This window comes from Acartia tonsa, chromosome 11, assembly GCF_053477335.1.
Source record: "Acartia tonsa isolate MP-2025a chromosome 11, ASM5347733v1, whole genome shotgun sequence".
NCBI classification, from domain to species: Eukaryota; Metazoa; Arthropoda; class Copepoda; order Calanoida; family Acartiidae; genus Acartia; species Acartia tonsa.
Window position 1 is genome coordinate 45,690,689 of NC_137270.1, and position 26,763 is coordinate 45,717,451.

A 26,763-nucleotide genomic window follows, 5' to 3' on the forward strand; every position below is an offset into this window, starting at 1 on the left:
AGAGGGAAAAAGGGTTACAGAAGTGTTTCTCCCCATCGCAATTGTCTTGTGCAACTTTCTTATTGGGTCATTGAAAATCAACCAATGGTATAGCGTATATTAACACAGCTAAGTAGCAGACAATTATTTAGAAGCAGACGAAAGAGGTCTTTGAAAAATGAAGGGAGGTAGTTGTCTGTATATAAATCTATACTATAGATCTGTTTTTGGACCTATAAGAAGCTTCACTCTAAAGGATAATCATGTTGGTCAAGCCGTTAGCGAGATTCTACACAACAAACATGTAGACAGAGTGACATCCTTTTACTTTTATGTAAGGATTCTTGAAATAAATGTAGAATATACGTGGATATTATGACAGAGGAAAAATTGTCATTGCTATTTCGCCTTTCAACTATTGGTCAGTTCGTTCATTCGGTAGGAGGGGAGGGGATGGAGTCTAGTGTATCGTTATTTTAGCACTCTACAAGATTCACTTTATTAGAAAACATGATAATCTTGTGTAAGATCCAGGTAATATTAAATCCATTATTATTAAATGTTTTCCTAAATCTTGCAGTGTAGTAAAATCTTCAGAACTACAATCATCAGTCATTATGAACTCTAAATAAAAACATAAAAAATATTTAATTATTTATTATATAAATTACAAGGGTAATTTGAATGGAAATGTTTTTCCGGATGTAATTTTAATTATGCTAAAGTGAACTGAGTCTAATTTCTGTCTAGAATAGTATTTCAAAAATCAGATTAAACAGTTAGGGACTTGAATCCATTTTTATAGAAGCAGAAATATAATCTATGATTATGGTTTGGACCCTCTAAAACTGTAATCTACCCTTCCACTTTCCCCTCTCTTGGTGAAGATATCTTCAACGCTGATACGATTTTTGAAATATAAGATTCCACTTTTGTCTCTCTTGTTGAAGATATCTTCACCAAGAGAGGCAATAGTGGAATCTTAAATTTCAAAAATCGTATCGTCGTTGAAGATATCTTTAGCAAGAGAGGGGAAAGTGGAAACTTACATTTCAAAAATCGTATCGGCGTTGAAGATATCTTCACCAAGAGAAGGGAAAGTAGAATCTTATATTTCAAAAATCGTATCGGCGTTGAAGATATCTTCACCAAGAGAGGGGAAAGTGGAAGGGTAGATTACAGTTTTAGAGGGTCCAAACCATAATCATAGATTATATTTCTGCTTCTATAAAAATGAATTCAAGTCCCTAACTGTTAAAGGGAAGTAAAAAGGTGGAGAGTAACCCAAAATATACATACTGTACAAAATCTAGTTAATTGGAAATAAATAATCATATAAATTTGCCAGTGTTTTTTTATGACATATTCTATTATATATTTGGTAACGACTATACATAGAGTTGCCATGCTTCCTAAATTGTACCTAACTGTTACAGGAATCATTTGATACCGATAGATTAATTCTAAAATGTCTAAATTTATGAAAAGAACTAATCGTTCCATTCGGATGGGCCAACCCTAATTATAGAAAAGCTTCCCTTTTTAAAAAGATAAGCAACATCCTTCAAGCATTTGTGAACCACCTCAAAATACCTCCCCTGTAATACTGTAATAATAAGATTAAAATTTTGTGTTGCTTTCATTAGGTTAGGTTAGGTTAGGATAATTCATATATGAGAAAGCCCCAAAGGGATAGCGTACCTATGGTATGCAATGCTGTAGCTAGAGGGCAACAATTTCTCAAGGAATATATTTATTTCTTGGCTGTTATTAAAGATAGATAACTATATGTTACTGTGAAAATTCTACCGACTAATGCACATCTGCTGCATATAAAACTTAACTCCCTTTGTCTGTCTGTTCGTCAATTTCCTTGTCATATTAATAAATTGTATTAATTTTACGAGCTTCGCTACTGGTTTCACCCCTGTTTGTTAATTACCTTTTGCAAGTTTTTGTTCTCTTTGTATGATTCTATCCACATCAGCCTTCATATTCTCTACTTTTATCTCATTTTCTCTAAATAGATAGATAGATGGATGAATAATGATTTTTAAAAGCGAAGCTTTTCTCTAATTAGGGTCAATTAGGTTCTGATCGTCCGGTACAGTTAGCTATTTTCGTTATTTTGAACAGGTTAGAATTGTCCTATCGTTTTCAAACTTTAGATTAATATTTCTATAACAACAAGATACAATTTAAGAGGCGAAGCATCTCTATAATCAAGTCCTAAAACTGTAAGTTATCAGTTATCCTTAAACAGTATCCTGTATTGAGAAAGTTTTGCAACAAGTTTACTTACAATTTTATTTAAGACATATGCATTAATACTCTGCTTATTCAGTTTAAACACAAGTTTTAATGTTCATTTGTTCTAACATTTCAAAGCTTTTATGGACGTTGTCATCCTTGTTTTATATTATAAATTTATAATCATCTTATTCATCTGTCCTGACACTCTACAAGTGTTAATGTTCGTCTTCACTTTTTATTTATTTTATGTTGTCATCCTTGTTGGATGGATGTATTGATGAATTGAATAGATGAATAGATAAAAGAATAATGGAATAGTGAATAGATAGATGTACAAAATAAATGGATTGATAAATATTTGGCTAGATTCATGGATAGATTGATGAATAGATAAATGAATGGATGGATATATGGATAGATGGGTAGAAATAGATAGATGAAATGATAGAAGTAGATTAATATATACGGCGATAAAAAAATTAAGAATAGTTTGACCCCCTCTCTCAAAAAAATCCCTGGATTTTTTACCAATCTAAATGTTTTAGAAAAAATCTTTCCAGTTTGGATTTGAAACCGATTAATATCCGCTGGAATATAACTGTATCTCATCCATACTGAAAAATCATGTATAGTATCTTATTATATGTATATAATTTTCCGCGAATAAAAAAATAAAAAATTTGAAATTAACACTAGTTTTGTTAGGCAGGGCCTGCGGCTTCTCTTGGCTAACAAAACTGATTCTAATCTAATAATTCAATAATTTAGTATCCGAGAAAAGCTGTCTATAATACGATGCGATAAATAACTTTTCACACCTTAATTCCTTCTGTCTGGCATTTTCCTCCTCAATGCTATTTTTACCTAAAATAAAAACATTCATTTTCTATTAAATTCTTTATGTCTCTGAATTCTCTTTAAAGTAAGGAGAATAAATGTATAAACATAGATGTATAATCCAGACGACTACCAGTGTTAGGGACTTTTTTTGGAACACAGTAATAGTGTCTGACTGATTATGACGTAACAAAAAAAAATTAGCCAATTAGAGGCCGTTATTGACCAATGGTAAAATTTATAGTGGCCTCTCATTGGCTAATTTTTTTTTGTTACGTCATAATCAGTCAGACAGTATTACTGTGTTCCTTTTTTTGTCTCCTAGCAAATTGCTTTCTGCTCTTTTGTTGTGGTGTTAATATTCCCGACGCTATAGGCTGGAAGCTCGACAAAGTGTCCTTAAACATGAGCCGTGTGACGTCAATAGATCCATCTCTTTTAAAGAGGGTTTCCATTCAAACTTTTCCATTCATCTCTTCCTTTTATGACATCACGGCTCATTTTTTTCAAATGCTTTGTCGAGTTTCTATTGGCTGATATTCACAGACCCAATTAAAAGACGGTTTAGGGTCCACGGGGTAGGGACATACAGTTATAAGACTCTTCCCCCTCTATTGTTTTACTCCAATGTAAGGAGGAAAAAATATGATTCCCAGAATATTTGCAGTTTACAAACAAATGAATTTTATCAAACTTTAAAAGTACAAAATGTTTCACGTTACATTTGATCTATTTTGAACATTAGAATTAATGCTTTTATATAAAGTAGTAAGGGTGTTTGTCTTAAGCTTAAGATCTCAATAACTACCGAACCTATTAAGTTCTCAAGTTTTGGTAAGCTTCACATAGGTCCTGTGATGGTTTTAGACTAGTTCATATTCAGATTTAAGTCTTGGGATGGTTTTATATATCTTTCTTGCATTTTATGCTCCTTTGAATAGACGCTAGTTATTTAAAGGATATCTCTAACTGCTGTACTGATATGGTTCTCCTTCACAATGTAGCTTATCAGAGGTCCTGAGAAGTTTTATTTTGGGGGAGGGTACTATCACCACCAGAAAGACAAACATACAGAAGGACACAAAAACAAAAAGACAGAATTATAGAAAGACAGAAGGACATAAAGATAGAAGGATATAAAGACAGAAGGACATAAAGACAGAAGGACATAAAGACAGAAGGAAAGAACGACAAAAGGACAGAAAGACATACTGACAGAAGGACATGAAATAAAGACAGAAGGGCACAAGGGTAGAAGAACCGAAAGGCAGAAGATTAGAAAGACAGAAGGACATAAAGATAGAAGGACAGAAAGACAGAAGGACAGAAAGACAGAAGGACATAAAGACAGAAAGACAGAAGGACACAAAGACATAAAGACAGATGGACAGAAAATAAAGACAGAAGGGTAGAAAGCCGGACATAAAGACAGAAAGGCACAAGGTCAGAAGAACTGAAAGGCAGAAGGTCAGAAAGACAGAAGGACATAAAGACAGAAGAAAGACAGATGGATATAAAGACAGAAGGACATAAAGACAGAAAGACAGAAGGATATAAAGACAGAAGGGTATAAAGACAGAAAGAAAGAAAAACAGAAGTGGAGATGCGATCCCCAATTTTCAAAATTCTTTGAACGTACGAATAAGACTTTTACAGAAATGCTTTGCATCTAGTCTATCCACCTATGTTTAATATAAATTTTACACCATATAAAGGTAGAATCTGAATATTTGATTGACGTGCCACGGCAATTATCGAGCGCAACTCAGGCACGAGATACAATTACTCTAGCTAGCCCCGAGGCACCTTTTGTATGCTTTTAAGTATTTATTAGCCTATCTTTACCAATATAATACCATATATGGGTAATGCTAGCCTAATCATGGTAAATTGTATGTGATTTATTATTGTTATATGTTTATTAAAACATTATGTTTATTGTTAAAGTAACCATGTAACCATTTAGTTCAAGTATGTATGCCTACAACCATAGTTTGATTTACGTCACAAGTTTAACATACAGACACTTAATTAAACAGACAAGTGCTGAGATCCTTATTAATAGTTGATGTTATAGCTTGCACTTCTTAAAATATCTCAGTTATTTATTGACTCTCTAACCATCAAGTTCTTCTGGCTTTAAAGGTAATGACTTAGTTGTTTGGCATGCATTGTAGTTTAAATTTAGGACCCTCAGTACTTAGCATGAATTGAGCTTAGGCCTTATGTTAGAACTCTAACACTTAGCACAATTCAATGCTTAGGACTTGGGGCACTTTTCTGTCCTACACTACTTATGATTATTATCACTTATCCTGTAAATATTTTCATACTTAACTTATACACTTGTAATGTAAATACACCTTATAAAACCATCTTCCTTCTTGAGTGCTTAATATACTTATACAATAACAGATCGAATACCATAACCAACCATTTATTCTTAGTTTAAAGCAATATAATACCTCGCGTGGGTCTTTGTTGAGCTACCACAGGCTCAACCAAATTCGTATTATACTTGTGGGAATAGAGGGATAAGCATTCTAAAATGACGAACCGACAATGAGAATGTCTATGTGTATTGCAGTGAAAGTAGGATTTTTTAGTAGTACTCATAGAAGAGCGATCTCCATACCATAATATTGGACAAGCGCCCCATTCGCACTACCAGAAGGTTAGAAAGACAGAAGGAAAGAAGGACAGAAAGACAGAAGGAATAAAAGACACAAAATTAGAATAAAACAGTTACCATCAATTAATCTCTTGTTATGCATGTTGAAACAGTTATCAGTGTCATTTTTGATTGTATCAACTTTCTCCTTGTTGACAGCTATACACTTCTCAACTTCTAGCAGGTCTTTCATCAAGTTTTCTGGATTCTAGAAATAACAGGAATTAAAAAAGATGACAAATTATGGATCTAGAGGGATAAGACAATGAATGAGAAATTGATATTCCTCCCCAGTGATGATAAACAAAATTACAGCAGCAATACACTTCTCTACTTATATTAGATCTTTCATCAAGGATTTTGGATTCTAGAAACAACTGAAATTAGGGATCTAAAGGGATAAGACAATGTATGATAAATTGATATTCATCCCCAATGATAATAAACAAAATAACAACAGCTATATACTTCTCTAGTTCTAACAGATCTTTCATCAAGCTTTCTACATTCTAGAAATAACTGAAATTAGGGTTCTAAAGGGATAAAACAATGGATGATAAATTGGTTTACATTCCAAAGTTATTGAGGCAACAAATAAGATTATATAAGTATGGGTACCAGTGTAATTTACACTCCATTGTCCCCCTCCCTCACTGAGAAAACTGTATGATAGGTGATTACTTTGCACACCTAAGACCTGCAGACAAAGGCCCTACAACAATGAAGATGATGGTCTGATGAACACAGGATCTAGCTAAATGCTGAACCGAGAAATTGCCAAAAAATTCCTCTGAGGATCGACGTACACTTTCCCTCGCCCCGCTAGTACAACCTCAAGGGCCCCTTGAGGCCTCTAGAGGAGAAGCCGCTAGTTATAGATTTAATATGCCATAAAGTAAAATTTTTACCTGGCTGTTATCAATAACAGATGACTTGAGCTTCACGAGATCATCTTGATTTCCATTAATTAGAGCCAATACATTATCAGATCTGTCTGCAAGATTCTTCAACTCCTCATCATCCTGTAAGTTAGATATCTTAGAATACAAGTATCAGGATGTCTGTCTGTTTGAACCAAAGGATCTCTGTAACTACTGAACTAAATGGTTCTCCTTTACAATGTAGCTTCTTATGGGTTCTGGGAAAATCAATAACCCAATGTAAAACTTATCACAAAAATTCATCCATCTATCTTTAAATCCCTGTAGCAGCAGAGATAATCACATTTTCCTTTCAAACACAAAACTATAGTTTACCCAGAGACAAAACAATGCCCAGTATATTAATTTAAATTTCTAATGATGATACACAAAATTATCCCTTTTGTAGATTACAATTAGTGGTTGAAACCAATAAATAAAAAATCAATGGCATTCCCCAAAGTTGCTAAGCCAAGGAATAAGAAAACATTATTATACAACTTTGGGGACTAGTGTAATAAACAGTCCCCTCCTTCTCTGAGTTCACCTGTATCTCCTGAATTTCTGGAATAGTGTAGAGAATTCTTCTCTGAGATCTGAGCTCCCCAATATCTTTATGTCTCTTCTTTATCAGAACTATCTCCTCAATCAGTTGCTCAATGATCTCTACATCATTGTTAATTAAGTTGAAGATCTCTTCCCTAAATTATATTCTATGTATTAATATTGATATACAAACAAGGATGACAGCATCCATAAAAGCAAAGCTCTAAAACGGTAGGACATACCAGCAGTAACTCTTGTAGAGTTTCAGAACTGAATAAGCAAAATATAAATATAAGAGTTTTGACAAAATTATATGTAATTTTGTTACAAGACTTCTTAAATAAAGACTACTGTTTAAGGACATACTTACATTTTTAGGACTTGATTATAGAGATGCTTCGTTTAAGATATTGTACCTTGTTGTAATAGGAATCAGTACTCCAAAAATCAGATCAATCGAATTATTAAATCACATAAAAAGTTGTTGTTAAAAATGTTAAAACTCAACATGTTTGAAATGGACATACGGACATTCAGCTAACGATTAAACAGATGCTACGCTTTCTAAATCGTACCTAACTACTACAAGAATCATCATGCAAAGTTAAAAATCTATAGGAAAATTCTAACATGCTTAAAATGACGAAAAAAGCTATCCGTTCCAGACGGACGTACGGATTGACCGACCCTAATTATAGAAAAGCTTCGCTTTTAAAATGTAATTGCTCTAAATGATGAAATTTTCTTTAAATATCCCCCCTACCCTTTTTTATAAAAATTCAAAATTCCCCCAGTCCTTTCAGGATATAGCTTGTAAAAACTCTGCGGGTGGTAGCAATTTTAACACATATTCTTTACTTCCTAGTCAGTCTCTTTAAAAGATTCACGCATAGTCCCTTTCGTGACTTTAGGTTCGTTTCGTCGTATTGTCACAGTAGATTTCTCCTATTTCTAGCCCCTGCCCTGCGGGGCCGATTGCATAACCCCACCTAAAATAACATATCAAAAGCTGTTGTAAAAATAAGACGAAACGCCCCTTAAGGCATTGCTACGAAAGGTACTATACCCAAAGACGTATATTTGTTGAACTCTTATTTTTAACATCCTAATTGAAACTTATGATCTAAAAAATTAACGAAACAATTGTATTCCATGAACAAAATTAGAAAAAAATATAAGTTGTGTTTTTCTATTAATAGTACTAGCGGCTTTGCCCCTGGCCTCTAGGGGCTTTGCCCCAAAAGGATTGATCAACCCAGTTTTTCGTATTTAAGATTAAAAGAAAAAGTAAAAAACTATTCTTTTTGGGTGGGGGAAATTTTTCTCATGAGGGGGGGGGGGTGTCAATACCCTTTTTTATTTTAGTTTTTTAAGAATAATTTTTTTTGGAGGGGTGGTTTCATTCTTAAGGGGGGGTGTCCCACTCCCAAAAAATAACTTAAAACCATCACAGGACCAGTAGGTAATTCCCTGAAAAGTAGAGCCCAATCGGTTCTGTGGTTACTGAGATCTTAAGTTTCTGTGGTTACTGAGATCTTAAGTTTCAGACAGACAGAGGGACAGACAGACAGGCATCGTTCTACTTTGTATTATAGATTAAATAAAAATAAGGAATCTTTAAAATTAAATTTCTCCTTAATTTGAAATATTTTTTTTACATCAATGATTTTAAAATAGTATCATATGATATTAAATAGAATTTATTTTGTTCAATATCAAATACTTTAATTTTGCCATCATTCATTTATTTTAAATATATTAATGATCGTACTGTTAAAGTGAAGTGTTTTATGAAAAACCATTTGCACCTAGCCTCAAGGGAAAGAATGTTGAATCGAAAATTAGCCTAAAACCTTCACAAGACACATAAGATGCTTCCCTTTGGAGTGCAACCTGAACAAACCAGCCATATTTAAGATCTTTCCTGCCCCCCAAAAGTTTTACTATTTTACACATATTTCTGGCGGTTTTGCCCCTTTTTTTTGGGTGGGGGTTGGGCATTTCTTTCAAAGTTTTATTTCTCTTTGTAGGATGGTGGTACTCACCCCCCCCTAAAAAAAATAGTTAGAAACCTTCCCGGGACCTATGAGAAGCTACCCTGAAAGGAGAATAATATTGGATCAGTGGTTAGCGAGTTCCTTTGATACACACAGACAGACAGAGATCCTGTTACTTTATTATAAGGATTATATAATAGGGTATTGATTGATTATGTGTCACATTAGTTTTTAAATATAACATTAAAAACCTAATCATTTAACTGTATTCCAGCCATCCAAAATCCAGTAACATCCAGGTATATTTTTACAGCTTTATCTTATTTTTAAGAAGTAATGTGTAAGATTATTATTATCTTAAATGAAATTTTAGTAAATTGAAAATTTAAGAAGAATTAAATTTAATTAACTAATAGCGCAAATCCGTAATTCAAAGAAATTTTATATTAACTGAAAATAGAACTGAAAAATTAGGTCTGTTGGTACTTTTGTCTTAATAACTTATTCTATTTTTAAAACTAATACAGTTTATTGTTCTTTTTAAAACTCTGCTACTAACAAAACAGTCAATTTTTGCTAATTATGGACATAATTGTCCTTGAATTCTTACAAAAAAGTGACCAGACTCAAGCGTCTCAAAAATCAGCCATGTACGCCACAGTCATAAAAATGAGGGATTATCCATCCCTTTTTGACAGTTTTCATTCCCAATTATTCTCTCATCTTCCTCATTTTTATGACGTCACATGGCTGATTTTTAAGACACTTTGTCCGGTTACTTTTTAAAAACTATTTCAGGAAAATTATGTCCATAATTAGAAACAGTGTAAAGTGGCACCAAAAAATGACGTCATACAATAAAGTTGACCAATAAGAGGCCAGTATACACATTAATACAAAAACTAAAAAGTAACCTTTGTTTCTCTCTACTTTTCTCAGCCTCAGCATCAATCATCTGCTGCAACAAGAGTTTACGCTGCTCCTCTTCTTGGCGCCTTTTCTCCTCTAAAAGTCGTCTTTGCTCCTCCTGTTCTCTTAGTTTTCGCGCCATTTCTTCTTCTTCCAACTTTTTGCGCAATTCCTCCTGATCCCTCATTTCTTGTTCCTAAATAAACAATTTTGGTAAATATTCATCATGATTGTTTTTAAGGAGTGAAAAAAACCAAGAACACAATAAAAACATCCGTTCAATAGAATGGAGTATGGACATATTATTACTAGGATCATACACCAAATTTTCAAGTTCTCTAATAAAGTAAAACTTGCAGCGGGCTAAAATAACATTTTCCCCATTCGATCCAGCCCCTGGATGAACAAAGTGACCAATAAACAAGTTCCAATTTAGCAAGCTAAACTGACATGAATTTTTCCCCTGTCATAATATCCATGTATATTCTACTGTGGTATTCGCCACCCGATGCCCCTAATTGTAGGTCAGCTTTGCTTCTAACTTAAGGGCGGTCCTAGTGATCTCCCTTGACAAGGAGGTGGAGCAATTAAAACCCCCCAATGTAGTAAAATATTTATAGTTTGACAACCTTATTGTGTGTATTCTAATTTATCTTACCATTCTCCACCCCTTTCAGGGATGGAGCTCACTTTTGCCAATTATTGTTGTTGTACATATATATTTAACCTATGACTTTGATTATTAATTATCTATCATTTTGTTGTATTATAGTTAGTGTGGTATGCGGCAGCTCTGGACCATGCAGAAACCAAGACATTATAGTGATGCTACGCACCTAGCTAAATCCTGTTATTCTACAATTGTAAAGCCACCTGAAAATATGTCAGATAACGGTACTGATTTCATCTCTCAGTTGTCCTGCAAATGGAGGGAGGGGTGTTACCCCTCCCTCTCCCATCTTAAGCACCGGAACCTTCCCCTTCAACCACCAAGCTATCAGCACCACCTCAACCCTGAGGATAAAGGATCTAAACCTGCCCTCACCTGATAGAATCACCCCCACACAGACTGTTGTTGTCACAAGTAATCATCAAACCTTCCCTCTTTAGTACCCAGACCTACCACTCAACCCCTCTATGCTTATCTACCTATTGTGCTGCTCCATGGGCTATCCTGCCTGCCCCAGACAGGGATAGCCATCTACCTAACCATTGCAATTATCTATGTTTTACTGTATGATTTATCTTTAACTATCTTTATTCCTAATCCATATGTATTTATATTATGGTTAACTGTATTCTTAATTCCCCCCACCCTTTCCAGGGATGGGGGATCATGATTGCCCAAACTGACTATTGTATATGTATCATAATGCTTTTATGTTATGATTATTTATTCCTATCCATGTAGTTATTGTTTGTTGTATATAGCTTTAGTATCCTTTAAACCTTCAATAAAGTGACAACTGAAATAGATGTTGATTATTGTCTAGTGAATCTCTATAGTAAGGTGTCCACATCTGTTCACACTGCCGTAGTCTTTATTCGAACTCTGGTGTCTGCCATTTACCCTAGGCGGATACCACAACTTTTGGTGACAGCTGTGTGAGATTACGGCAAACCACAAGTGTAGAGCAGACGCGCAGCTGAGGCTAAGGTACTCCCAGCAGTGAAACTGGCAAAACTGACACAAGCAACCTGAATTACCCACCCTGGACAGCAAGTCTAACTCTGCATCCGGCAGTTGTGGAAGTGAAACTTGACGAAGAACCGCGAGAAGCGCCGACATCTAACGGAGAATTGAGCGCTCAAAAGGCTGAAACAGGCCTGCGGACCGGCTGAAACAAGCCAAATAAGTGTAAACGGCTGAAAATAGGCCAATTTTACTGCAAGAGATAGCAGGATCCGAACCAGTGGCGCTAGCAGGACGGGACATTCCCTGCCGCCATCAGCTGGATTTGGATAAGCGGCGCTAGCAGGACGGGACATTCCCTGCCGCCGATAGGCTGAAACACGCCACATAGCTGCAAGCGGCGCTAGCAGGACGGGACATTCCCTGCCGCCGATAGGCTGAAACACGCCACATAGCTGCGAGCTGCGAGCCAACATACGAGTGTAGTGCACCAAAGCAGAGAAAACTACGTCAACTCCAAGTATCCTGAGAGGCTACAACGCAGCCACCCATCTAGAAAAACAGATATTATATCACATTGCAGGGATTACCACCCTGGTGTGATGGTTAAACAATAGATTTATGAGCAAAGATTGGCAAACAATTTGTTGTGTTGTGATAAAACTAAAAATAGAACAGGGTTGGTAAACAAATCTGTTATGTAATTGTGATAAGGACAAAAATAGAAGCTAGATGTAATATAACAAATGCCCTGATACACAATCTAATTACCTCAAGCCTACAGCACAACAACAATACACCCCTTATTTCAGAGGAAAGGGAGGGGCTCACTCTCCATTGAAGAGAATACAATCAAGGTGATATAAAAATAAACCTAGGATTAAGGAGAGAGGGCAACATTACCTCATTACACAGTTGCCTCAAACCCACGGCATTCCCCCCTTCCTCACAGGGGGAACGGACGGATTTACCCCGTCCCCTCACGCGCTTCCCCCCTCCTACCCACACTTGACTAAGTCCGCCCGCGGTGTGGAGCTAGTGACCAGGAACACAGAGCGCCATTTACGGGTAGCGCAACGGAGTGCGGAAATATCATAAAATTCAACGGACAAAGCGGACCAACGAGAGAGCGAGTTGAGGGATAAGTGCGCGTTTTATCTGTGTGCGCGGATTGACGGTGCGTAAGCGCGCTGCACGGAAAGGAGATTTCACGCACACACACACACACACACACACACACACACAGGAGAGGGGCCACTCTATAGCATACAACAGAGATATTTTTTTAGGAGAAAAACTTGCAAGCTCCTCCCTCCCTGTCTACAGTGTGATAAGGAAAACTAAACCAGTTCCTTAAACCCGCTCAGACCCTCAACATCTCCTAGCCCTGCCAACCCTACTTCAAAGCTGAGTGGTTAGTGAAACAAATATATGTATATATAAATACCCAAGTGATAAATAATGTTGTTTTTTTTGTATCATGGGTGCAAGTAAGTGAATACTAACCTCACCAAACAACACTGGAAACTGATATGGTAACTGAACGAAAGTACGCCCACCCTGTGGACATAGCCTGACTTGCTGCCCCACACTGGGCAGTGGTGGTGTGTACCTGGACCATCGACCCTCATAGTTGTGAACTATATACAGAGGAAGCGTGATTTTTTTGGAGCAAGGAGGAAAAGCTAGCTAGCTCTGGGGATATTCCTATACACGTATATATATATATGGGCGTGTAGCCATATATATATATAGATAGCCTACCTATCCATATATCTACTAGCGGATACGCTCCTAGAGACATCTGTGGATACCTAACATATTCCCTGTTACCTTTAAGCTAAGATCCGCTAGTTACCACAGAAATCAAGAGCTATACTGGAAAGGAGAACAACTCAGGCTCAACAGTTAAACAAGACGCTGGCACCAACAGACCAACCCCCTGCTACTTATCATGGGGGCGCGCCAGCCACAGAAACTCTTGAGCCAGGAGGACCGAGCCTACGGCTACGTGGACTACCACCCTAATTACACAGCTATAGTATTTATACTAGGGGTGAGCCGGCTCGAACCTCCTTGCGGCGCGGCTACTCTACTCTGCTCCTATATCTACAAGATAAGAACTTGTCAGCCCCTAGCCCGACGTGCGGCAATCGAAGACATTCCTGATTGGGCATTAACTGTGTGCCTAGGCCTGTTGCTGGCACTGTGGTGGACAGAAGTCTTCATTTGGACCAGAACCCCCAACATCTGTACCCCACCACTCTCTGCTTCTTCATACAAGATACTGCTTCTGTTATTACTTTGGCCTACTGTGTTGAGTACAGTGAACATCAAACACATGCCAGGTCACAGACCCCTGGTCCCTGAGATGCCCTTGTCTGGAAGGGTGACTGAATGTCCGCTGCACAGCTCCTGTTCAGTTGGTGCTCAACGCACGAGAAATAGCAATACTGGACTGGGGATTGCTGAACCTGTAGGTGTCCTCCTGGGGGTGTTGAACGATGCAACTGAGCCTAATGAGAAGGTGACAAGCTTCAGAGACTTAGTGGCCAGCCCCAAGATGGACACTACCACCAGAACTGAGACTCCAAAGGGGCCCAGCCCTAGGGCCAGTACCACCTGTTTCTGGGGTGGAAAGGTCCTCCCTGGCGCTGGCCTCACCAAGCTGGAGGATGGGGAGCTGTCCCAGGGGAATAGGCCCTTCACCCAGATGCCCAACGCGTACCTGGGGGTGGGGGAGCCGCCACCCAAGCCTCCTTGGGAGCCCCCAGGCATGGAACGACTGGGGACCGGCCTAAGGATGGGAACTGGCGACCTGCTGCAGTGGAAGGCTTTACCCAGCACGGAGGGAGCAGGGTTGACCAGCAGCAGTGAGGCTGTTCCCCCACACTCCAAGACCAGATGCCTCTACTCTGTTGAACCACTGCACATGTCCCAGCCAAGTTCCCCCAGGCTGCTGAAGATGGAGGCCCACCAGGATGCAGAGCTCCAACTAGGGAAGTCAATAAGAAGGCCACCCCCTGCCAAAACCAGAACCACCGCAGGGGTTCCCCACCAGCAGCTGACGGAGCCTGGCAGGGACGCAATACCAGCTGGCAACTCTGGCCCAACTCAGGTGGCTACCGACAGCCTGCTGGCAGTCCAGAATACAGTTCAGGCTACCATCCGGATGGCATCTTCTGGGCCTTGCTGGTTCAACTGTGGGTACCTGTCCACACACTGGCCACAGGTACCCCCCAGAGATCATAGCCCCCTTTCCGACTGGCACCATCAACGGCCTTTGCTACCAACTACCTGGCGTACCCAGAGGCAGGATCCCTCATGTGGAGAAGCACCTGCAGAAGCTAAGGCCGAGGCTGGCCTCGCCACCCAGGAGAGGAGAGCCGCTGTTGGATGGAAGGGACCTGTGTGTATGGGGAGGAGGCTGAATGTAACCAAGGAGCCACCACAAGCAGCCCAGCACCGCCTGACCCCTAGTAGGGGAGACCCTGTTTGTCAGCTGGTGCCCCAACTGGAGGAGGAGAGACCTGGCAGGTTGATACACCCTGGGGAAGCCGGCCTGATGGGACCCAGCTGGACGAAGGGGCGCTGCCGCTTCAACGGCCACACAGCCGCCAAGTGTAGAACCGGTTGGGACCAGGCAAAGAAGAAACACCAGGCCGCCCAACAACCAGTCTGACACCCAGGTCCACCTGGAGGGAGGTGCCCAGCCGTCACCCCAACCAGCTGCCGCCGTTGGGGCCGCGGCTACCCAGGAGTCTGTGTCTCAGATTGGGACCATAGTGGCCAGGATCAACGTGCTGGGAGGAGCGGCTGAACCCAACCGGGTTGGCCTGGACCTCAGCCTCAACCACAGGGGACTGGTGTCCTTAACCCCTGTCACCCCCAGCAAGAGCCGAGGGGCGCTACCCAGCGCCACCGGGACGGTGTACGGGGAGGCCCTGGCGGCCGCCGAGTGGGAGAGGCAAGAGGCGCTAGCCAGCGAGTCTGAGTCGATGTATGGGACGCCAACCGGCGTCGCCACCTGGAAGGAACGAGAGGTGCTCCCCTGCACCACCAAGCTGATGTCTGGGGCGACAACCGTCGCCGCCACCTGTGAAGACTGGGGGGTGCTATCCAGCGCCCCACGCTGGTGCCTGGGGCGACAACCATCGCCGCCACCGAGAGACCTGGACCCCTGTGAAGACTGGGGGGTGCTATCCAGCGCCCCCACGCTGGTGCCTGGGGCGACAACCGTCGCCGCCACCGAGATACCTGGACCCCAGAATGAGCCCGCAGCCCCAGAGGAAGGGGTGACACCTGTCACCCCCGGCCAGCCAGAGCCCTCAGCCAGCAGGGAGAGTCCAGCTGTCCCTCACCCTCAACTGCATCCAGCTGTCTACCTCCCTCAACCAAGCCAGGGTAATTGTATTGCACTGGTGTATCAGGAAGTTTGGGCTGGGCCAAACTTGCCTGCGCCCCCCTGCATCTGCCCCAGGAACCAGGATATCAGCCATTACCAGCCAAACTGAAGAAGCTTTGACCGCCGCCTGGGGAGTAACTCAACCAGATGCGCCCAGTGCCGAGCCTAACCATAGAACCACCGAGATACCTGGACCCCAGAATGAGCCCGCAGCCCCAGAGGAAGGGGTGACACCCGTCACCCCCGGCCAGCCAGAGCCCTCAGCCAGCAGGGAGAGTCCAGCTGTCCCTCACCCTCAACTGCATCCAGCTGTCTACCTCCCTCAACCAAGCCAGGGTAATTGTATTGCACTGGTGTATCAGGAAGTTTGGGCTGGGCCAAACTTGCCTGCGCCCCCCTGCATCTGCCCCAGGAACCAGGATATCAGCCATTACCAGCCAAACTGAAGAAGCTTTGACCGCCGCCTGGGGAGTAACTCAACCAGATGCGCCCAGTGCCGAGCCTAACCATAGAAGTAGAAGATCCCCAACAATTATGTCTACCCAAGATGGAGACGATGTGCCTGGACCCCTTCAGGCTAGGGGAGGAAATCCGGAGCCTTGTGCCTCCAGTCCACCAGCAGCAGTGGCCGTGGATGGGCCTGTCTCCCAGCCAACTAGAGCGGAGCCACCCTTGCAGATCCAAGACAGCCTCCGGCATAAGGGATGGACTGTTACCTTCCCCTACCCCGCAGGTCTGACTGCCATGCACCCCCCTGCCAATGTCCAGGATGAGCCTGAGGAAGGCAACGCTCCTACAGTATGGCAACCACCACCTGCCCGCGTTGACAGAGACCCTGGAAGCCGAATGAACCTGACCAGCCCCGAGGGCGAAGAAACTGCGCCTGCATCCAGTAGCCAGCCTGCCAGCAGCAAGGTGACCAACACGATGGAGACCACCAGCCCAGTGGAGAAACCTGAAGAGGTGTATACCAGGCGGCTGTTGGTCCAAGCCCCCTCATGTGCTGTGCCACCCCTGGAGGTTGCCAGGGTGGCCTCAGAGGTACACATCCAACGGCCAGAACATCCAACAGGACCAGCTACTCCAGCAGATATAGTAGATTCCGTTCGACCTGGGGAGGGCTGGAGTCCACCACCAGTCAGCAGCTGGTATCCTGGCGGACCCATTCCACAAGGACAACAAACTGAAGGCCGCAACCACTGTCGGAAGTCTGGCGGTGCAGACAACCCCTCCAGCCTTCCGAGGGGAGAGTTGTGGTATGCGGCAGCTCTGGACCATGCAGAAACCAAGACATTATAGTGATGCTACGCACCTAGCTAAATCCTGTTATTCTACAATTGTAAAGCCACCTGAAAATATGTCAGATAACGGTACTGATTTCATCTCTCAGTTGTCCTGCAAATGGAGGGAGGGGTGTTACCCCTCCCTCTCCCATCTTAAGCACCGGAACCTTCCCCTTCAACCACCAAGCTATCAGCACCACCTCAACCCTGAGGATAAAGGATCTAAACCTGCCCTCACCTGATAGAATCACCCCCACACAGACTGTTGTTGTCACAAGTAATCATCAAACCTTCCCTCTTTAGTACCCAGACCTACCACTCAACCCCTCTATGCTTATCTACCTATTGTGCTGCTCCATGGGCTATCCTGCCTGCCCCAGACAGGGATAGCCATCTACCTAACCATTGCAATTATCTATGTTTTACTGTATGATTTATCTTTAACTATCTTTATTCCTAATCCATATGTATTTATATTATGGTTAACTGTATTCTTAATTCCCCCCACCCTTTCCAGGGATGGGGGATCATGATTGCCCAAACTGACTATTGTATATGTATCATAATGCTTTTATGTTATGATTATTTATTCCTATCCATGTAGTTATTGTTTGTTGTATATAGCTTTAGTATCCTTTAAACCTTCAATAAAGTGACAACTGAAATAGATGTTGATTATTGTCTAGTGAATGCTAGAGAAGCGTAGCTTCTCTATAGTAAGGTGTCCACGTCTGTTCACACTGCCGTAGTCTTTATTCGAACTCTGGTGTCTGCCATTTACCCTAGGCGGATACCACATTAGTACTTTGTGAACCTTCAATAAATCCACACCTTAACTGATATTCTCGTTGTTTTTGGTGAAACATAGAGAAGCGCAGCTCCTCTATAGCAAAGCTTGTCCACGTCTGTCTACACCGCCGTAATAACCGAACTCAGTAACGGCTGATAACTGCGGCCGCTACTACACTACATTTATTTTCATTATTATTCATTAATTTTACCTTTAGCAGCCTTTGTCTTTCAGCTTCTCTTTCTTGTTCTAATTCTTTTTCTTTTCTTAAACGTTCTTGTTCTTCTAATTCTTTCCTGAATATATATTCTTATTGTCATTAAAGGAAGTCTAAAGGATAAACACCGCTTTAGGTGCTGAAAGACTGACAGTCAGACTCATTACCCTAGATTTAAATCCTTCAGCTTTAAAACATGTTATAGTATCCTAATATGATTTTTTAAGAAGATGAAAAAATTTCAAATTTTTTAACCCCAACATAGGAAATTTTCATATAAAATTTTACCAGCTAAAAGGAAAATTATTTTAAGCACAATGTTAGAGTGCCATTAACTAATTAATTTAGTTGTTACTGAGTTTTACTTTATTGCCCCCTCTCCCCTAGGTTTATCCTTGGTCGTAGTGGGCTAGGGGCCCAGTCACTAATACCTTAAAGTTTTGCAAATCCTTGAAAAATAAACATAGAAAAAGAGTTACACAACTCTTAATAGTTTTTTTAATTGTTAAAAAACTTTTTTTGTGCATCTTAAAATGGATGGGAAAATTAAAATAAATTTACACCCTTTAAATTCTTTGCATATTATATAACAATAAAATTCAATGGAATTACATATTTTAATAGCAAAACTTATGCTTCTGTCTGTCTGTCTTTCTACCGGACGATAATTTAATAGATCTTACTAGTGCAGATAATCAACTTTCCTTTACTTCCCCATTATTGTTCTCCTCTTTCACCTTTTATTCCATTCTCTCTCTTCTCTTTTCTTCTGTTCCCTTTCCCTTTCCCCTACCCATATCTTCTTTTTCCCCTCACTTTGTCTGTCCATCCATCAGTCAGTCTGTAACGCTAATGGGGAAATGTGATTTTCTCGGCTGCTTTTAAAGACAGGCAGCTGAAGATTCTTATGACACGTAGGACTTTTTTGTGCTTCGATACTTATGGATGTTGTGATCCTTGTTAATGCCTTTTTTGAGTAACAGTGTCCAAGATTTTCCTATGATATTTTTTATCTTTATGAGGGATAATTTTGTTTATTATAATGTTAATACCTTTTTTTCTCCATCATCTCTTTTCTCAACTTCTCCAACTGATTCATCTTTACAACCTGAAAAGCACATATCATGATTAGGAGGTACAAAATAACAGAAAAACGATTGCATTTTGAGTTTTAATCTGTTTTTTAAATCATTTTTCTATAATAATTTTTATCTTACAAGGATTAATTTTGATTGTTATAATTGGGGTGCTAAATCAATTTCTATTTGTTCTAGAGGCACCTAAGTTAAGTTGATCCACCACTTTAAAATTTTCATTTATAAAGAAAAAATCTAAACTTTTTTAGGGGGAGAATGATATTTTTTCTACAAGAGGGATTTCTTTTAGTTATAGTAAGTATAATAGTGTTTCACTGTAAAGGAGAACCATGTTGGTCCAGCTGTTAACAAGATCTTAAACTACTAACATACTTATTGACAGAAAGACATCATGTTACTTTTTATAAGGATTACTACTTAGAGAGAGAGAGGACAATGGGCAGGCTGTTTATTAGTCTCCAAAGTTTTACAAATACGTTTTCTTATTCGTTGGCTTAACAACTTTGGGGACTTTTAATGAGTTTTGATTGGTTGGTTTATCAAATTTAGTGTCCATTCGTTTCAACCACAAATTGTAACCTACTGAAAGGGGAAATTTTGTGTGTCATCATTGGGGATGTACATCAATTTATCAGCCATTGTCTTGTCCCTGATACCTGATTACTACCTGTTTGAGCATGTATTCTTCAACCTCAAGATTCAGCTTTTCTGTCCTCTCATCATTTTCATCTATCCTCTCCTTGATACTTCCAGCCTGTGTCACTACCTACGGAATGGTCACAAGAAAGTAGGTGCTTTCTCTCATATTCCCTTTAGAAAACTAAAGCCCCCTCCAACTTGATTTAAGAATTGAATTGAAAATAAGGGTAATAGTCCCCCCCCCCTCCCTACGCCAAAACCCTGTGAGGTCTATACCTAGGGTGCGGGTTTATCCAGTACCCATTATAACCTTGTCTTATTTGCATAGCTTAACTTATAAATGTTATCATCCTTGTTCCAAATCAGGGGCGTGCAGAGTGTTTTGCCACACCGCTTATAATTTTTGCCATCCCCCCCTAAATCAAAATCGAAGGGGTTGTAGAGGAGTTTGAACTTTAGGTAGGTGTATTACAGACAACAAGATTGGTGTATTTTTAGTTTTAGTTTTAGATTTCACTCAAAGTCCAATAAGTGTCAAGGGGTTGAAGATCCTTGTCAAGTTTTGTTTTTGAGGGTTGTATTGAAGTTAACAACAAGAGGGATGTTTATCCATCCCCCTTAATTTTGCCAGGGGGTTGAATACCCCTCCCCTTAAAACCCTATTCTGCATGCCCCAGTTCCTGATTTTGTGACTGACCTCTGTATTATCAAGAAGACCAAGTTTAGCGTCATCAATTAGTTTCTGTGCAACATTGCACGTCTTCAGCTTTATGGGGGTGTATTACAGACAACAAGGAATTATATGTTTAGTATTAGGAGGGTGACGAGTTCTAAACATTATAACTGACCTCTGTATTATCAAGAAGGCCAAGTTTAGCGTCATCAATTAGTTTCTGAGCAGCATCTCGAGTCTTTAGCATATCTACAAAATTCATTTGAGTTAGGGGATATTGATCTATTAAAAATTTGTAGACTTGATTTTTTGACAATCTATTTTATATCCTCTCTTGTCATATCCCTGCAAATCCAAGAAAAATAATTACCTTCAGTAATAGAAGTGCAAGTAATAGAATATAAATATTTCTACCAAAAAGGGGTGATTTTGTATATCATGATTGGGGGTGAACATTAATTTACCTTCGGTAATAGAAGTGCAAGTAACAGAATGTGAGGCAAGGATAAGTTCATCAGTTTCTATCTCTTCTTCACCACTATAATAAGTATTTATCGCATCATATTATAGACAGTTTTCCACAGAATTTAAAATGAAACATTATAAGATTAAATTAACTTTAGCCCATTTATAACTGGTATTAAGTTTATAATTTTTATTTTATTATTTGGGAAAAATTGGCTGTAATACGATGCCCTACATGATTTTTCAGTATGTCTTAGAACTGGTTCTAATCCAGTGGATATTAATTGGTTTGGAAAACCAATATATACTGGGTTTTAAAACATGTTCTCTCTTCGTTGGTTAAAAAACATTGGGATTTTATTACATTTTCATTGGCTGATACAAACCTTTAAAGTCCAATTTGTTTCACAATAATCTTAATCTATCGAAGGGATAGTTTTGTTTCTCATAATAGAGGATATACAATAGTCTATCAACCATAGCTTTATCCCTTAAGATATCTGATTATTAGCCAATTTTTTAAATCCCTATAATAAAGTAACAGGATGTTTGTCTGATTGTTTGTACCAAAGGATCTCGCTAACCGCTGAACCAATATGGTACTCCTTTACAAGGATTTATTTTTCTTTAAAACTAAAATATATAATGGAGAAGATGGTCAACCACCTATAAAAAAAATCTCCCCCCCCAAAAAAAAATGTTTTTCGTTTCTTTTTAAGTCTTAAATAATAAATTGAGTTATCAAATTCAACTCCTCCTCCTCTTCTCCTAGAGGCCTCTCGAGGGCGTAGCCGCTAGTGTATGATATTTTACCTTAGAATCCCCATCTTCCTATTGGTTTCCTCTGCTTTGATGATGTTAGTTTGAATGCCTCGTAAATCTGACAGAACCTTATCGATCCTGTTCAAAAATGATATTTTATTTTGCCAGTAAAGTTTAAAAGTAGCTGGAAATATAGGTAGTATATATATTTTATAACTTGGATCTTACACCATATTTTCATGTTATCTAATAAAGTTAACACACAGTGGGCTAAAATAACGACCCCCCCCTTCCACACCCTTTACCCTATCCCCTCCTCTTCTACTGAATGAACGAACTGACCAATCAATGGTAAATAGCAAACTTAATTGACGACATTTTAACCCTGTCATAATACCCATGTATATTCTACATCCATTGGACAGGTGGACAAAATGAGTCATAGATTAAAGCCTAAGTGGTAATGGAAATCTAACCCAGCTGTTAATTATAACTAATGGCAGTCAATAAAGGATGATAACAAGTAATGTAAAGGATGATAAGTACAAAGTGAATTATAGAGTAAGTAGAACTCTCATCCTCTCCCCCCCCCCCCCCCACCAGAATGGGATGAAAAAGCTCCACTAGGTAGCAAAAGGGAAAAGTCTACTGAAATAATTAAAATGTATAGATGTATAATCTACACAACTACCTGCCCCAAGTAGTAGAGAAACTTTTTGTCCTTTTGTTCAGACTCGAGTGTATTTATATTTTCGACACAATTAGATGATTTCAAACCCTAATACAAAATCGAGTTCTCACCCTGAGCACTCTCTATTCTTTTACTTTAATGGCATTATAAGATATTCCTGTCATTATTTTGTATCAACACTCTAAGAGCTTCATTTTTCATGGCTTCTTCTTCCAATTTCTGCCTTCTCTTTTCTTCTAGTTCTCTTTGTCTGTCAAGGAACAAAAATAATATTGTTTTTAGAGCGACACCACTCTAAAACTAGTGCAAAAAGTGTATTATAGCAGTTTATCAAATCCTGATTTTCTTGGAATGTCCAAACCTTCCAAGAAATAATTTTGATTTTAAGAAAGGTTATTTTGTATATTATTATTGAGGCTGTGTACATTAATTCATTGTTCAATGTCCCTTAAGATCTCTTATTAAAGTATTATTAAAACTAAGATTTACTGTTATGTTTTTCACTAATTAACTATTTAGCATTCAAAAACATCACCACAAAGAAGGTATTAAGTAACTTCCTTTTAACACCTTTTTTAGTGATAATTTTATTCTAGGGACCATAACTTTTAGTAGGGATGATTCAATATAATCCCAGTGTCAAATAGCACTAAAAAGAAAGTTATTTTGAAAAAATAAATGTTAAATTCTAAACCAATTCTAAATGGATTCAAAAACAAACTTAAAGACAGATACATTTTATCTAAATATCATTGGAATATTTTATTGTTCCTGTTAATTAATTTCTCCGTTTTATCCTTCAATCTTCTAGTTTCTTCAACAGCTTTCAGAAGTTTCTTTTCAAGATCAGCACTGCCAAGAAGAAGTCCTTTGAGCTCCTCTTCCTCCCCAACTAAACATTATGTAAAGAAAGTGGAGTTCCAAAAGGTATCATATTAGATCCTATTCAAGATAAGCATAGTCAAGCAGCAGTCCTTTTAGCTCCTCTTCCTCCCCAACTAAACATTAGAGATAGAAAGTGGAGTGCCCCAAGGTAGCATATTAGATCCTATTCAAGATCAGCACTGCCAAGCAGTAGTCCTTTCAGCTATTCTTCCTCACCAACTAAATATTATATATAGGAAGTGGAGTGCTCCCAGGTAACATAAAAGTTCCTATTCTAGATCAGCGCCACAAAGCAAAAGGGTCTTTATTTTCAAAATACGTAAAAATTGCCTAAACCTGCCATGTGTTACCCAACACCCAATATAATCTAACCTAATCTGACCAAAAAAAACAAACGAAAAAAGACATGATTTTTTTTTGGTTGACTTAGTCGGTCATAAAAGCCTGATATTAAAATTCTTACCTAATGTTATACCATTAAGTTGGCGTTTTCTCATCTCAATAATTTTCTTCTGTAACCTGTTTAAAAAATCAGTAGCGAAGCTACTCTATAATTCATTTTGTCTGCCTGTCTGTCCCTCAGAAATTTATTCAGTCAGGGTATAGACAATGAAAGATAAATTGATATACAATCCTTAATTATGATAAACAAAACTTTTTTTCTGTATATAAAATTATATTGAAAAAAATTGTTGAAAAGTCTTGACACTGCTAGTTTGTACTAACCAATCAATTGTTGTTGATATCATTCTCATTTAAACAAAAACTCATTTTTATGCTAAAATGTGGTTTAATTTTGGTTTTTAATTTTCATTTTTTTCCTTAAGGTAGTCATTTTTTTATTGAACATTAAAATTTAAGAAAAAAAATCTTCCAAATTAAATAGAAAAATCTTTGAATTATTGGTCAATTTAATTTCAAAGATTTTTTTTCATAGTAAAAATTTAATTAAAAAAAAAATTATCATAATCCAAGATGGCGTCAAAACATGTAAAATTATATTCAAAACAAAAAATTAAGACTTGAATATCTTTTATTCACAGATTGAATTTCAAAAATCAGTCTGACAGTTTTTCCAAAGTCGGGAAACTCTATCGAATGGAAAAGGTTTGAAACCGATAGAACATTTCTTTATACTAAAACATATTTTAAAGAAATGAGTTATTTTAGCATAAAAATGTTACCTCAGGGAAAAAAATGACTACCTCCGGGAAATAAATGACTACCTCAGGGAAATAAATGAATATTTACATCCACTATTTAAGGGGTTGTTTATATGGGAATAAGAAAATTTGATTATAAAACTTTGGGTACCGGTACTGTTTATAATTCAAAGTCCCCTCCCTCCTTCAGATACTAGTTAGCTATAATTACAGACCTCAAGCATGGTTTCTAGCAATGTTTAAAACTTTGGGTACCTGTTTAACTCCCTCTGGTCCCCATCCAAAGAATCAATAATCCTGTACACGCCTCGGTTCAAATCATAACCCTCACAATCCTTAAAGTATACAAGGATACAAGAAAATCACGAAACCTTTAAAAATAAGGGTTATGTATTCAAAATGTCCGACAGACAGACGGGGGTATAATAATCTATAGGGTCTGCGCATGTCATAGTAATCTTTATTAAAAAATAGTAATGTCTATCTTTAAAAGCAAACGAGGAAATCATATTTTCCATATAGCGTTACGGACTAAAAGACAGACTAGGTGAATCATAGTGTAGCTTCGCAGTGAAAAAATATGGATATCAATACACTTTACATTCCAAAGTCTCCTACCTACCCGGAAACTATAGACATGAGCGTTAGTTCCCCTTTTATAGTTCATCTAATGGCTGCGCCCTTATAACTTAATAATTTAAATAGCTTCCAGAAAATTGAGAACTCAATCGGTTCAGCAGTTAGGGAGATCTTAATGAACAAACAAAAAACATAAATAATACCTTTCTCATGTGTTTTTGAAATTGTTCCGAGCTTGTTTGTAAATGTAAAAGTTCTTCTGATTCGTTTTCAACCTGATAAATAAATAAACAAGGATGGCAACATCTGTATAAGGGAAGCTCAACTAGTCAGACAAACAATTTACAAACCAAAAGAAGACCGACAACGCATTCAATGTTCAACAATTTCTTAAAAGTCTAGAAATTCCGCGTAAATTAATTTATAATACAGTGCCAATTAGAATTTTTTTGTCAAATGTTTTTTTTATGATATTCCCTAATCGATTCAGTGGTTACTGAGACCTTAAGCTTCAGACGGACAGACAGACTTCGTTCTACTTTGTATTATAGATTAAGTATTAAGAAGTAACTACACTTAATATACTGTTACAGGAATCATCATCTCAGATTTGGAACGTACGAACGGACCAAAAGTAACCATAGAAAAGGTACGCTTTCAAAAATATACATATGTAATTAGTACACATAGACTATTTTAAAGTTTGAGCATTCAAAACTTTAAAGAAATCCAATATCAAAAGAATAAAAATATTTTAGGCAAACGCTCTTCAGACCTTGACCCTCTTTCTATCAATATGCAAAATAGCATATCTATCTATCTATCTATCTATCTATCTATCTATCTATCTATCTATCTATCTATCTATCTATCTATCTATCTATCTATCTATCTATCTATCTATCTATCTATCTATCTATCTATCTATCTATCTATCTATCTATCTATCCATGTATCTATCTATCTATCTATCTATCTATCTACCTGTTTCCACAGCTGATGCATTTCTTCCATTTTCTTTAATAGTTGACAAACTTTTTCCTCCCTGCGGTGAATTCAGTATTTAAAAGGGCACTTTTAACAACAAAAAACAAGGATGACAGCATCCATAAGTAGCAAAGCTCTAAAATAAGAAGAAAGAACAAACGAGCAATAACTCTTGTAGAGTGTCTGAACATTGATTTGTAAGTCTAAACGAAATTGTACATATATTTCTTGTAATATTGCGTTAATACAGAAACAGGACATACTTATAGCGATGCTTCCTTGTTGTCCTATGAAACATTATTCCAAAAAAAATGAATAGGATAAATATATCCTACAACAAAAAAGTTAAAAATCTGCATGTTTTAAATAGACATACGGACTT

General features: G+C 38.4%; 1 protein-coding gene and 2 long non-coding RNA genes across 3 annotated transcripts; all 3 read right to left on the reverse strand.

Annotated features, from left to right (window-relative positions):
• Positions 1–472: 472 nt before the first annotated feature.
• On the reverse strand, positions 473–20,908 carry LOC145331318 (uncharacterized). Its single transcript, XM_080175936.1, has 11 exons — positions 20,849–20,908; positions 20,205–20,303; positions 19,493–19,548; positions 18,435–18,519; positions 10,118–10,308; positions 7,208–7,361; positions 6,649–6,762; positions 5,819–5,948; positions 3,051–3,096; positions 1,922–1,998; positions 473–603 (listed from the first exon to the last, which is right to left on the reverse strand). The coding sequence occupies exons 1-11, from the start codon at positions 20,906–20,908 to the stop codon at positions 473–475; spliced, it is 1,143 nt and encodes a 380-aa protein (XP_080032062.1).
• A 114-nt stretch (positions 20,909–21,022) lies between these two features.
• On the reverse strand, positions 21,023–22,218 carry LOC145332241 (uncharacterized). Its single transcript, XR_013884101.1, has 3 exons — positions 22,128–22,218; positions 21,314–21,387; positions 21,023–21,098 (listed from the first exon to the last, which is right to left on the reverse strand). It is a non-coding gene; the product is annotated as an uncharacterized LOC145332241 (long non-coding RNA).
• Positions 22,219–23,709: 1,491 nt separating this feature from the next.
• On the reverse strand, positions 23,710–26,435 carry LOC145331319 (uncharacterized). The gene is made up of 5 exons (XR_013883706.1): positions 26,379–26,435; positions 25,598–25,669; positions 25,071–25,150; positions 24,116–24,171; positions 23,710–23,765 (listed from the first exon to the last, which is right to left on the reverse strand). It is a non-coding gene; the product is annotated as an uncharacterized LOC145331319 (long non-coding RNA).
• Positions 26,436–26,763: the final 328 nt, after the last annotated feature.